The following is a 12,056-nucleotide window of genomic DNA, read 5'->3' on the forward strand; positions in this document are numbered from 1 at the left end:
ACAAAGGATGCAGGATGAAGACTTTCTGTGAGTCACTGTGCCACTGGTGATGGCTAAAGTGTTCTTTTGTCCTGCTGGCCTTAAATTCTTTGTGCACAGTGTGGCCACATCTGGATTCCAAGGACACTTGGGATGCCAAGATATTGGGACCCAATGGTGACTAACTGGATACCCAACCAGGACAAGAACAGAGCACAAGCAAGGCTACCTGCACAGGCAGAGAATTCTCCCAGTACATGGTAAACAATGAGTGTGGGCATCTTTTCCAAAGAAAAGGAGATCTAAACTCACACAAAGTCCTGAATGTGCACAAGACCTTTATTAAGAACATCCAAAAAGCAGAAGCTGCTCAGTACCTTCAGCAGCAGCATGCATAGCAAGCCCCCATTCCTCTTCACCTTCCTTCTAGCCAAGAGCACCCACCCCTGCCAGCCATCATTTCTGCTGTCTTTGTTGGGTCAGGGATGTCCAGACTCCCAGAAGGCCAGAGGACAGCACAGGTTCAGAAGGCAAAGGCTGAAGCAGTGGGTGCTGGGAGACTCTTCTGCCCACCGGCATGAGGCCGGCTGGGCTCAGGAGAACTTCTGCATCTGCTGCGTGATCCAGGGCAGGAAGGACTGCACGCGTGCATAGACCCCGGGGATGTCACTCAGGGCACAGTCATAGCCCCAGCTGACCACTCCTACTAAGTTCCAGGAGCCTGCTACCCTGCAGACCAGGGGGCCACCTGAGTCACCCTAGAAGAGGAAGAAGCACCAGTGGGTATTGGCCCTGAGGTGGGAATGGGTACAAGAAGGGGGCAGTCAATGAGACTCACATAGCAGGTCCCTCGGCCCACGCTGCCAGCACACAGCATGTCATCTTGGATGAACCTGTGGTTCCGGTAGCGGTGCCTGGTTGCATTGTGGTATAGCTGCTCACAGATGGCATTGTCCACTATCTTCGCTTGAACCTGCTGCAGGCGGTAGGGAGGGGGCAGCAACGCTGGGGAAAGAGGAAGTAGGGCTGGGGGTGCATAGATCCTAACTGTGCCCTATGCTGCCACTCCTCCTGGGGGCTGCGGATAGCTCATCCCTACTCAAACCCATGCCTGGAACAGTGTGCAGGAGATACCAGGGTGAACAACCCATGTCCAACCCTGACACGGAGGAGGCAAAAAGATGGGTTCTGTCTGCTTGCAGGGGCTGAGGAGATGGGTCAGTGGGTAAAAGCACCAGCTGCCAAGTCTGGAGAGCTGAGTTCAATCCCAGGGACTCATGTGGTAGGAAGAGAGAACAGATTCCTGCAAATTGTCTCCTGAGCCCCACATAAACGCCATGATACACATGGCCCTTCAAATAAATACCTAAGTGATGTAACAAGAATCCATCTGCCCGTAGTTCAAGAACCAGAGAGCAGAGTTGGATGTTCTAGAGGAGGAGGAAGAGGAGCAGGAGGAAGAGAGAGCATGGAGAGATAGGAAGGAGGAGGGGCTTTTGCCCCTCAAAGTTTTGGGTTCTGGGCCCAGCCATGCTATCGACCTCAGATACAGAGCTCTGATGGGCACCTGAAGTATGTGGGAAAGCAGCCAGAGGTGTTCTATATTCAGAGTAGTTCTCTGCTCCCTATTACCTCAACGCCACCTGCCAGGGGTCGCCGGATGACAAGTTTGTCCCCCCCAGCACAAATCTTCCCTTGATACCTACCATACAAGTGGACCCTGCCCCAGCCAGTCACCCAGCACGGGTTCCTCGAGTTGACCTCCAGAGACCCAGAGAACAGCTTGACAGGCTTGATGTTGGCCGAGCAGCCCAGGGGCTTCTCCAACCTAAGCAGGGCCACGTCTGAACCCAGGACACCATGCACGTAGTCCTGATGGATGATGACTTGGCTCACACCTAGCAGCTCCTTCCCCCCGTAGAGGTACACATCCCCAGCGTGGATCCGAAAGACCGATGGGTCAGCATCTCTCCTGGGAGCACAAAGAAGCTGTGACCACATGCTCTAGGTACTGTGGGCAAGTCCTCCTGGACAGAATCAACAGAACCCCACGGTGACACGGCCTTCCAGATTCACCCCTCGTCCTGCCCAGCACTGGATGGCAAAGGAACTCACTCGTGGATGCAGTGGGCAGCAGTCAGCACCCACTGTGGGTGGATGAGGGAGCCCCCACAGATGTGCACCCAGGAGGCAAAGTAGTAGCTGTAGGTCCTCAGGCTGACCTGCCATGGCCACCTCCCCTGCGGGGCACCTTGGCCCCCCACGATGCCCACCAGCACATTCTCAGGCACAGGTGCTGCAGACAATGGGGAGAAGGTCAGGGACCCAGTGCTCAGCCTGCCACCCACCCTGGGGCAGAACAGGTCACACATGTGACCCTAGGGTCCGGGGAATGGGGCTTTATGGAGTCGGTGTAGAAAGAAAGGGTGTCATGAGGACTCACGTGAATTTCCAGCAGTGGAGCACCCAACAAAGAAGAGAATCAGACACAGCAGGCTCAGCATCTATAGAGAGTCACAGAGAGAGCATGGAGGGGACTGGACTAGCCCTCTCTGCGTGGAGAGGGCTGCAGCCCCTGCATAGATCTGGGAGAAGATGGAAGCATGGAAGGGCATGGAGGAAGCTAGGCTTGTGTGGGTTGGGATGGAGCTGGAACCCAGAACCCATTGAGGGAACCTGGGAGGAAAGGGGATGGAGTGCTTACCATGACAGGTCTCTGTAGCTCCCTCCTCCCAGGACCTCTCAGGCCCTTTTATCCTTGAGCTGCAGGAAGTGGGCAAGGGAATTGGCCAGGCCCCTGCTTTGAGGAGGGGCTGGAAGGAAGTGGCCTGTAAGCTCAGGCTGGGACTGTTGGGAACTATCTCCTTCCCTGGGCCCAGGTATCCAGAATGGCAGTCATAGGGGTGTAACCATCTGCTCAGAGTAGCATCATGGGGAAGTTTGGGGGAGGAGGGCTGCTTGGTGCTAGTGCCAGTTCTCGGAGGGCCAGGGAAGAGAACCCTCTCCAGCTGTGTAGGTGACACTCGGACTCAGGCAAAGCAGCTCCCTGTGCCAGGTGCAGAGAGCCATGCTGTTGACAGCGCGGGGAAGCTTCCGAGCCTGTGATGTCTAGAACACGGCCCCATACGCTTCTCGGAAACTGCTCTGAGCGGCTGAGAACCTCTCCACTGTGAACATCCACAGGCAAAGCTTACAGCATTGAACACGGAACCCGGTCTTCGTAGCCACCTGTGGGAGGGTGAGGCCCGTGGATCCCAAAGCTTGCCAGAAACTCACACGCTCCACTTCCCTGCCCTCAGTAACTCAGTCTTGTGTTTTCCCTCCACAAATCTTAGTGTCAGGGGTGCCCTGGAATGACCATGGGCCCTGGCTGAACTCTTCCCCTATTTGTGGGCAGTCATTGGGGGGGGGGGAGTTTCATCACCTCACATAGTCCAAGATGGCCTCCGGGTCAGTATGTAGCCTAGGATAAACTTGAACTTCTGAGTCTCCTTTCTCTACCTCTCTATTTCCCAAGTACTGGGACTACAGATGTAGTCCTTGGCTCTATGCAATGCTGGGGCCTTGTGTATTTTAGGCAAGTACTCTACCCGCTCTTAACCTCTGGCAGTTCCTTTACATACAGTACTGTGTTAGCTTTGGAACAGTGGGAAAGTTCAGGGCTCCAGTTCAGGAACCTAAAGGGCCTATCCCCCATACTCAGTCAGGGAAGATCCCTAGGTTTGCCGTGTGGCAGCCCCTTCACCGGCACTGCAGAGAATGCAGCTCCTTTGTGTGGGCACACCGGCCCCATGGGAACCAGGCCAGCCTCTTCCTCTACATCCACCATGACACCATCTTTTAGAAAGGGTCCCACCAGTCGTCGGAAACACGCTCCTGCTCGTTCCCCAAGGTGACCCAAAAGCAATGCTTGATGTCTCCAAACGCTAAAAGTAGACTGAGCTCTAGGGGCGCAGGCAGTGCAGTGCTGGTGGAAGGGCATCCACAGTCACTCAGGGCTAGCTGAATTTAGGGGGTATGGAGGAAGAAGGGAGAGGCAGACCTGGCCCTGGGGTCCTTATCCAAGTCCTGAGAGGCTGAGCTAGGTGGACAGAGCACCTGTGCACGGGGACAGTGTGAGTCCAGGGGTCCCAGCATGGGCCGGGGTACTTTGGGGGAACAGTGCAAGCTTAGCATCAGGACATAGCTGTCCCAGCTCTGGGACCCTTGCATCGTGGCAAGGCAGCCAGGAGAGAGTGTGCTTGGGAGCCTCAGCCTGAGAGGAGCCTAGCTGTGAAGTGGCCTCGGAACCCGAATGGGCCATCAAGACTGGGAATAACAGGCCAGGTGTAGCAGCAGACATCTTTAATCTGAGCACTCAGAAAACAGAGGCAGGTGGATCTCTGTGCATTTAAGGCCAGACTAAACTAAAGAGTGAGCTCCAGGCTAGCCAAGGCTACACAGTGAGACCCTGTCTCAAATAACAAAACAAGACTGGGAATGGCAAAAGAGGGGGAAACAGATCCTCTTAGACAAGGGAGGCCCAATGGACAGTTGCGTGGGAGTACAAACAGGAGGTAAATTCAGGGCTGGGCACTTTACAGTTTCCAAGAAACCTAGCAAAGCCTAGGCAGTGACCCAAGGGCTCACTCAAGGGAAACCATTTCCTGCTCGCGTGGCCATTTCAAGCCCTGGGTGCCTTATCTGTGTGAGATCTCACCTGGGGCCCCTCATTGGTGACCTTGCTATTGCAGTTAGGCAACAAGACCTAGGGACAGGATACCTGGCCACGCTGATAGAGGTAGAACCAGGCCACCACAAATGAGCACATCCAGTGATAGGATCAGAAAGAGCTAGGGACCACGAGTTGGGTCCGTTAGCTCGGGAGCCACAACCTAGCCAGTGAGAGTTCCTGTCCAAGTTTTGAGCTCAGGGATGCCGTTGGGTGAAGGATGTGGTTGCCCAGGGCTGGTGTTGCAGAAAGGAGGGTTGGGACAAGGTACCAGCGCTGGAGCGCCATTGTCTAAGAGTAATGACCAGAGTCCATAGAACGCTTGAGCTACAGCTAATGAGAGAGACACAGACAAGGTTTTTCTAGTGTCTCCAGATCTATCCCAACCTGCGCATGATGAGCCAGCCCCTGGATTAGGCACAGTACTTTTTCAGGATCTGAAAAGTCCTCCTCTCAAGTTCTGGGTGACCCAGGGAGAAATCTCCATTGTCCACATGATCAGATTTGCTTAGTCACATGTGACATTGGCTCCTTCCCGGCATCCTCGCGCTGAAATGGGGGGAGCAGGAGCAATTTCGGGCACTGATTACCACAGGGCTGTGGTATGTGAGAAGCATGTTGGCCTTCCCCCTGACTAGCATTGGAGGATGCTGAGATGCAGGTTCAGGCTCAGCCTTGAGCACATGGGAAGTTGGCCTGAGCGTCAGAGACAGAGCAGGATGTCCCTGGGATTGAGAAGATGACCTAGCCATAGGGAAGAGGCTAGGTGCTTGGGCCATTCTGCCTTGACAACTCTCCCTCACAAAGAAGCCCATCTGGCTGCATTGCCTTGCTTGTCTCGAGTGCCCAGGGCCACACTTGTCCTGGTCTCTTCTCAAGGGGTCTGGCCCAGAGGTGAGCAGGGGAAAGGTCCAGGGTTGGCATTCTCAGTGCCTGCTGCTGTGTGTGGCCCTGGGGAAAGCATTCTCTTCTCTGTTCCGAATCTGGAGTGCAGGGGCAATCCCACCTGCCTCTGGAGAAGGGAGTTGTTCCCAGGGGCTGTGAAACAGTGAATGTCCCTAGGAAAAGTCCCAGGAGCGATTACCGGTCATTATTCCCCAAAAGTGAGTTTACCAAGAACATTATAGAAAAGGCTCCGCACTAATAGGTTTATTTGCCCCAAGATTGCATCAGGGACCAGCCTGTCGTGTATTCATAATCGTACCTGACAAGGGCACCCAGACCGTGGCTCAGCCCTGACAGTGACCAGGAGTGGCTGAAACATCTCCATGAAAATTGCAGCAGCATTCAATTATGATTTTTCTCCATTTAATTTTCTTGTCTTTTACATTTAATTGTCTCATCTTTTAAAGAGCATTTGCTACTTAAAATGCAATGATGTCAGACTAGGGACATAACTCAGTGGCAGAGTGCTTGTCCGTTGTCCACACAATTCTGGTTTCAGCCCCCCAGCACTATAGCAGGAAAAAAAACACCCAAGCAACGGTGTCCATTGATGAAAACCTAATTCCTTGTTTTAAAGATAATGGCTGAACAGTTTGTGGGAAGGGCAGGTGTGGAACAACTCCAGCTATCACTCTTAGAACCACTTCCAAGCGTGTGCTCCCCTAAAAGTTTCATGCAGGCACCCCTCAGCCATCCCTGCAGAGGACACTACCCCTGGGTCCTCCCAGTGTATGAGGAGAAGGACCCATCTGGGCATGTAGCAGGGGGCATGATGCCCACTGAAGCTGGTGAAGGTGCATCCACAGGATGCTACCCGGTCCCCTGAGGATGACTGTCAGAGCCCTTGCTAGGGGAAGCTACCATCATCATCACTAAGAGCTGTGGAGAGGAGTGAGAGGGTGGTATCACCAGGGTACCCCTTTGGAATCCCATTCCATCCTATAAAGCAGTGGTTCTCAACCTTCCCAATTCGGCCATGCTTTAATACAGTTCCTCATGTTGTGATGACCCCCGATCATTTTTTTTTTCATTGCTTACTTCATAACTGTAATTTTGCTACTATTATCAATCATAATGTAAATATCCAGTGGTCTTAGGTGGCCCCACAGGTTGAGAACAGCTGCTATAAAGGAAAATGAGGTGAGTTTCCCTCCCCTCCACCTTCTATATCAATTGTGATCAACTTTCTGAGCCTCCAGACCAATGCTGCCCAGTGAAACTTGGTAAGAAGTCCCGGGTGTCCATGGGGGCTGCTGTAGCACATCCCTTTTCCCCAGCACTTGGGAAGCTACAAGTCTGAGGCAGTGGCCTCCATAATGAGTTTCAGGCCAGCCAAGGCTACATAGCAAGACCCTGTGTCAGAGGGGATGGGGGAAAGAGCCAGGCGATATGACCGTCAGCAGGCAAAAGCTAGCTGTCCAGCCTGGCAACCTGAGGTCCATCCCTGAGCCCCACGTGGCAGGAGGGAGATGACCTCTACAAGTTGTCTTCCGACCTCCACCTGTGCACCCTTCTTCCTCTACACCCTCCCCCGTCACACACTCACCTGTGATCACTAACTTTGGGGCAGAAACTGAGGAACTATTCCTGTACCGTGATAGGTAGACCAGGGGGACGTAGGCTTACATGCCCTTCGGAAGGGCAGTGGGACAGCTTTAGTCTAGGTGCTGACAAGTATTGTCTTCCCATTACAGATATTAGGCTCCTTGTGAGCCACACAGAACTACTTCAGGAGACACTGAGTGCCACAGCAGGCACGGGTATCCAATGCCACAGAGCGCAGCTGAGCCCACCAATCACATCCCCCAGCCCTGCCTTCCATTGTTTCACAGGCAGAAAAGAAAATCCTGGGGGTACACCGAAAGGGTCTCAAGCACAGGTTGTCAGGAGCCAGACTCCACGTCAGTCAGGGGAGCAGCGAGCATTGCCCCACAGCCCTAGCCACCCTGTCTTTTCAGGAGCCTGAGGACCCACTCCTCACACCCAGGAAGGGGGGAATTACAAGAGAAAGGGCCAGGTCAACCCAGTTCCAGCACCCCGAGAGCCGCCAGATAGCCACAGTCCAGAGACTCCAGGTTCTGCTACCCTCTGCCGTCTGACGTTAGAGCAGTGTCACCCAGGTTGTGTGCTACAGAAAATCCTTTTTCTTCCGTCCTCGCCAACCAGGAGAGGTGCCGGAAGCACAGGGCAGGTCTTGCGCGTGGTGGGATGTGAGAGAGAAATGCAGGCCTGTGTGTATGCGTTTTCAGAGAGTACATGGTGGCTCTGAGGACACCCATTTTGGCACTGTCCCGATGCCTGCAGAAACCGTGGGGACCAGGTGGCTACCAGTCTTTCTGAAGTGACCACCTCTGTCTCATTGCTCTGCCCAGCTACAGGCAAGAAAGGGAAAGAAGCCATACTAAAGGCACCTGCTTCCCTTCCGAAGAACAGGAGCCAGATCAGCCCCACAGGACTAAAGATCTCCCCTGCAACCCTAATTCCCCCTGCAGACTCAGCAAAGCCCCCCCAGCCTCTTCCATCCCCTCTCAACTCCTGACCCCAGAATCTTGAGATAAAACTCATCTGAATTTAGCACTCATCAGGCACCTCCCATCTCCTACGTGCCACAAAGGCCAGTGCAAATGGCTGCCCAGCACACCTGATGACCTCTGCAGACTAGCAGCTCCTGGGTGGAGGCTTGGGATGAAAGAACAGCCCTGCTTGAGTCTGAGGTGAAAGCTCCCACCCAATCCACCCTTCTTCTTTTGCTGCTCAGAGTGAAAAGGGTTAGTCGGCCCCTCCCCACCATGCACCCCGAGTCAGAACTTCTGTGTAGCCGGTGACCCTCAACCTAGATCTTAGACAGCTGCCTCTATGCATAATTCAAGGCAGCAGCCCAAGCCGTGTAGATAACCTTAGCCACACTGAGTCTACAGTAAAATGAAATGAGATACAGGAAGAAAACCAATATTACAGCAGCCTCCTGGCCCCATGGTGACATTGATGAGGATCAGAGTAACATTGTTGCAAGGATGGATACCTGGGATTGTCACCCGTCCTGCCACAATGTCACCACACCCAGGATCCGGGATGCTAGGTGCTTGAGAGACACACATCTGCCTGACAACCATACAGGGTGCCTAGGGACCAGGGACAAGGACACAGTGCAGACCAGACCTGCCTGAGCCCACCTCTGCTAAGTTCATCCCTCAGTTTCCTTGTCTAGAAAACCATTAAAACCGCACCCACAGGTGTTTCCACTAGACGTCAATGGATTTGAATTCTCACAAAAACTTGAACATGAATGAGCAACACATGTTTATTTAGGAAGCCAGGAAACAGAGCCATGTCCTTCAGTAGACAGTGCTCAGCACACTGGGCGCTTATGCTCCAGAGCCTGCCCATCCACTCTGCCCATCCACTCTGCAACTGTGATGAAAGCCGACCCCGTCCTCAGCTGACCAGCACACGACCAGCACCTGGGCTCAAGGAAACTTCTGTGTCTGCCACCTGATCCAGGGTAGGAAGGACTGCACGCGTGCATAGACCCCGGGGATGTCACTCAGGGCACAGCCATAGCCCTGACTGACCACTCTCACCAGGGCCCATGAGCCAGCCACATTGCAGACCAGAGGGCCACCTGAGTCTCCCTGGGAGAAAAAGAAGTACTGATGGTTATTGGCCCCGACGTGGGGATGGGGGTGGAGAGGGGGAGGTGGGCGGGACTCACATAGCAAGAGTCTCGACCCTCACTGCTGTGCACAGCATGTCCTGTAGGATCAGTCTCCAGCCCTCATAGTGGTACCCAGAGGCATCGCGGTACAGCTTCTCACAAAGGTCCACTATCTTCACCTGCACCTGCTGAAGGTGGTAGAGAGGAGGCAGTGATCCTGAGGGGAAGAGAGCTGTGGCTGGTGGTGCAGAGATTCCCCACCTATCCCACAATCCTACTGCTCCAGCTGGGGATAGAGAGGAGGCCTGTCTCCAGCACAGCTCCATCCCTGGCCAAGCTCAGCTCCCTTTCTGAGCCTCAGCATCCCCGTTCTGGAAAAGAATTTCTAGACTCCAGTCTGGAGGGTCCATGTCCACCTATAACTTCTAGGACTTCTACACATGGATTCTGTCTGATTGCCTGTCAAGGGCCAAATACACAGGGTTTTTTCCCCTGGTATTTTCTCTAAAATAATTTATTATAAGTTGGAAAATACGAAGCAACCATTCCACCTCAGATTGTAGCTTCTGGATCCAACTGTGGCCTCAGGTATAGAGACTCTGATGGACATGTGGAATTAGCCTGGAGGTGTAGCTCTCAGTCCATGTTTGTCAGCCACTCCCTCCTCTCCGGATCCTGCTTCCAAAACCTTGGTGCCACCCACCGGGCATCCTTGGATGGCATGTTTGTCCCCACAGCTCGAATCCTTCCCCAATACTTGCATGCTCGCTGCTCCCCAGCCAGTCAACTAGCACACATCCTTCTGGGTGACCTCAAGAGACTCAGAGGATGGCTTGACAGGCGTGGCATTATCGGAGGGCTGCACAGATTCCATCAGCTGGAGCAGAGCTACATCGGAACCCATGCCAGGATAGACAAAGTCCGGGTGAACAATGACCCTGCTCACACCCAGCATCTCCTTCCCCCCGTAGAGGTACACATCCCCAGCGTGGATCCGAAAGACCGATGGGTCAGCATCTCTCCTGGGAGCAGAAAGAAGCTGTGACCACATGCTCTAGGTACTGTGGGCAAGTTCTCCTGGACAGAATCAACAGAACCCCACGGTGACACGGCCTTCCAAATTCACCCCTCGTCCTGCCCAGCACTGGATGGCAAAGGAACTCACTCGTGGATGCAGTGGGCAGCAGTCAGCACCCACTGTGGGTGGATGAGGGAGCCCCCACAGATGTGCACCCAGGAGGCAAAGTAGTAGCTGTAGATCCTCAGGCTGACCTGCCATGGCCACCTCCCCTTCGGGGCACCTTGACCCCCCACGATGCCCACCAGCACATTCTCAGGCACAGGTGCTGCAGACAATGGGGAGAAGGTCAGGGACCCAGTGCTCAGCCTGCCACCCACCCTGGGGTAAAACAGGTAGCATATGTGTCTCCATGATGCTGGGGACAGAGCTTCTGGGAGCCTTTGTAGAATGGAGGGAGGACCGCCAGGAATAAGGACTAACCTAGGGTTGCAGCAATGAAGCACCCGAGAAAGAAGGTCAGACACAGCTGGCTCAGCATCTGTAGAGAGGGGCACTAGGGTGGGGGGCTAGAGGGGTCTGGCAGTAGTCTGGGTCGGGATGGAGAGAGCTGAAGCCCTCAGAATGATTCTGGGCATAGAGGCATGGAGAGGACTGGGCTTTGCCTGGGTTGGCTAGAGAATATTGGAATCCAAAGCCAGTTGGAGGCATCTGGGAGAGGAGAGGACAGTGCCTTTACCCTGCCAGGTCTCCACAACTTCCTCCTGCTTAGGCCTCTCAGCCCCTTTATCCTCAACCCCAGCAAAGCAGGCAGGGGGCTTGGCCAGGCCTCTGCTTGGAGGAAGAGATGGGAAGAAGTGGTGTTTGACCTCAGGAAGGATGGGAAGGGGCTGAAAGGACCTGAAGTCCTTTGTCACCAAGGTTACATGGATGTCCCCACCTGCTTCCAGTAGCATCACCAGGAATGTTGAAAAGAGGAGAGCTGTGGCTCAGGCTGGTGTCTCAGAAGCACCAGGTGTCTCTGACACAGCTTGTGTTTCAGGGGTGAGACAAGCCCCCATCCGTCTCATGAGCTCCGAGACACCTGTGGAGCGACTCCTCCCGTCCCCATGCTGGGAGACCCGACCCATGTGCCCACACAGTGCATCCGGCAGGGACTGCCCCAGGGCGTTCTGCAAGGGTGGCCTCACTGCTTCAGTGGACAGCTGAGGCTTAAGAGCCAAGTGCTGGTCACAAACACCCAGGACGGTGGCTGTGACTAAGTTTACTGTCAAGTCTGAGAACAGATGTTACCTGGAGCCTACAGTAAGCCAAGCCAAGTGCTCCTGTTTGTGGACCAAGTGGACAGCACTTGCCTGCAGCCTTCTTCCGGCTGCTGGAGTGTTTAGGTCAGTGAAGGGTCCTGCAGGAGTCCCAGGGCACCTCTACACTCAAGGGCAGGCCGTGTATCTGCCCCACTCCTGTCTCTACAATGGAATTTTCCCCTCTAGGGTCAAAGGGACACCTAGCTAGCTGGCCTCTGGAAGCTCTGTGCTCCTGGCAGGAACTCACATGCCACCTGGGTCCCATGCTCAACCCAGCACCTCACAGGGGAGGCATCTGACAGCACCTGAGGGCATTTCTGGTTTGGAGCCCGTTTGAAGGCATCGCTGGCACTCACTAGGCAGAGGTCAGGGGTGCTGCCAGACCCTGGGGTCCTCCCACTTCACATCTCCACTGTGTCCCAATAAAATGACCCCAGTCTGGCT

General features: G+C 54.3%; 1 protein-coding gene and 1 pseudogene across 1 annotated transcript; both read right to left on the reverse strand.

Moving 5' to 3' along the window:
* Positions 1–297: 297 nt before the first annotated feature.
* LOC110548716 (serine protease 29-like) lies at positions 298–2,773 on the reverse strand. The gene is made up of 6 exons (XM_021637223.2): positions 2,684–2,773; positions 2,423–2,483; positions 2,095–2,275; positions 1,686–1,951; positions 818–984; positions 298–737 (listed from the first exon to the last, which is right to left on the reverse strand). The coding sequence occupies exons 1-6, from the start codon at positions 2,684–2,686 to the stop codon at positions 573–575; spliced, it is 843 nt and encodes a 280-aa protein (XP_021492898.1). The 5' UTR covers positions 2,687–2,773; the 3' UTR covers positions 298–572.
* Positions 2,774–9,068: 6,295 nt separating this feature from the next.
* On the reverse strand, positions 9,069–10,849 carry LOC132646476 (serine protease 29-like; annotated as a pseudogene).
* Positions 10,850–12,056: the final 1,207 nt, after the last annotated feature.

Source organism: Meriones unguiculatus, chromosome 11, assembly GCF_030254825.1.
Source record: "Meriones unguiculatus strain TT.TT164.6M chromosome 11, Bangor_MerUng_6.1, whole genome shotgun sequence".
In the NCBI taxonomy this organism is placed as follows: domain Eukaryota; kingdom Metazoa; phylum Chordata; class Mammalia; order Rodentia; family Muridae; genus Meriones; species Meriones unguiculatus.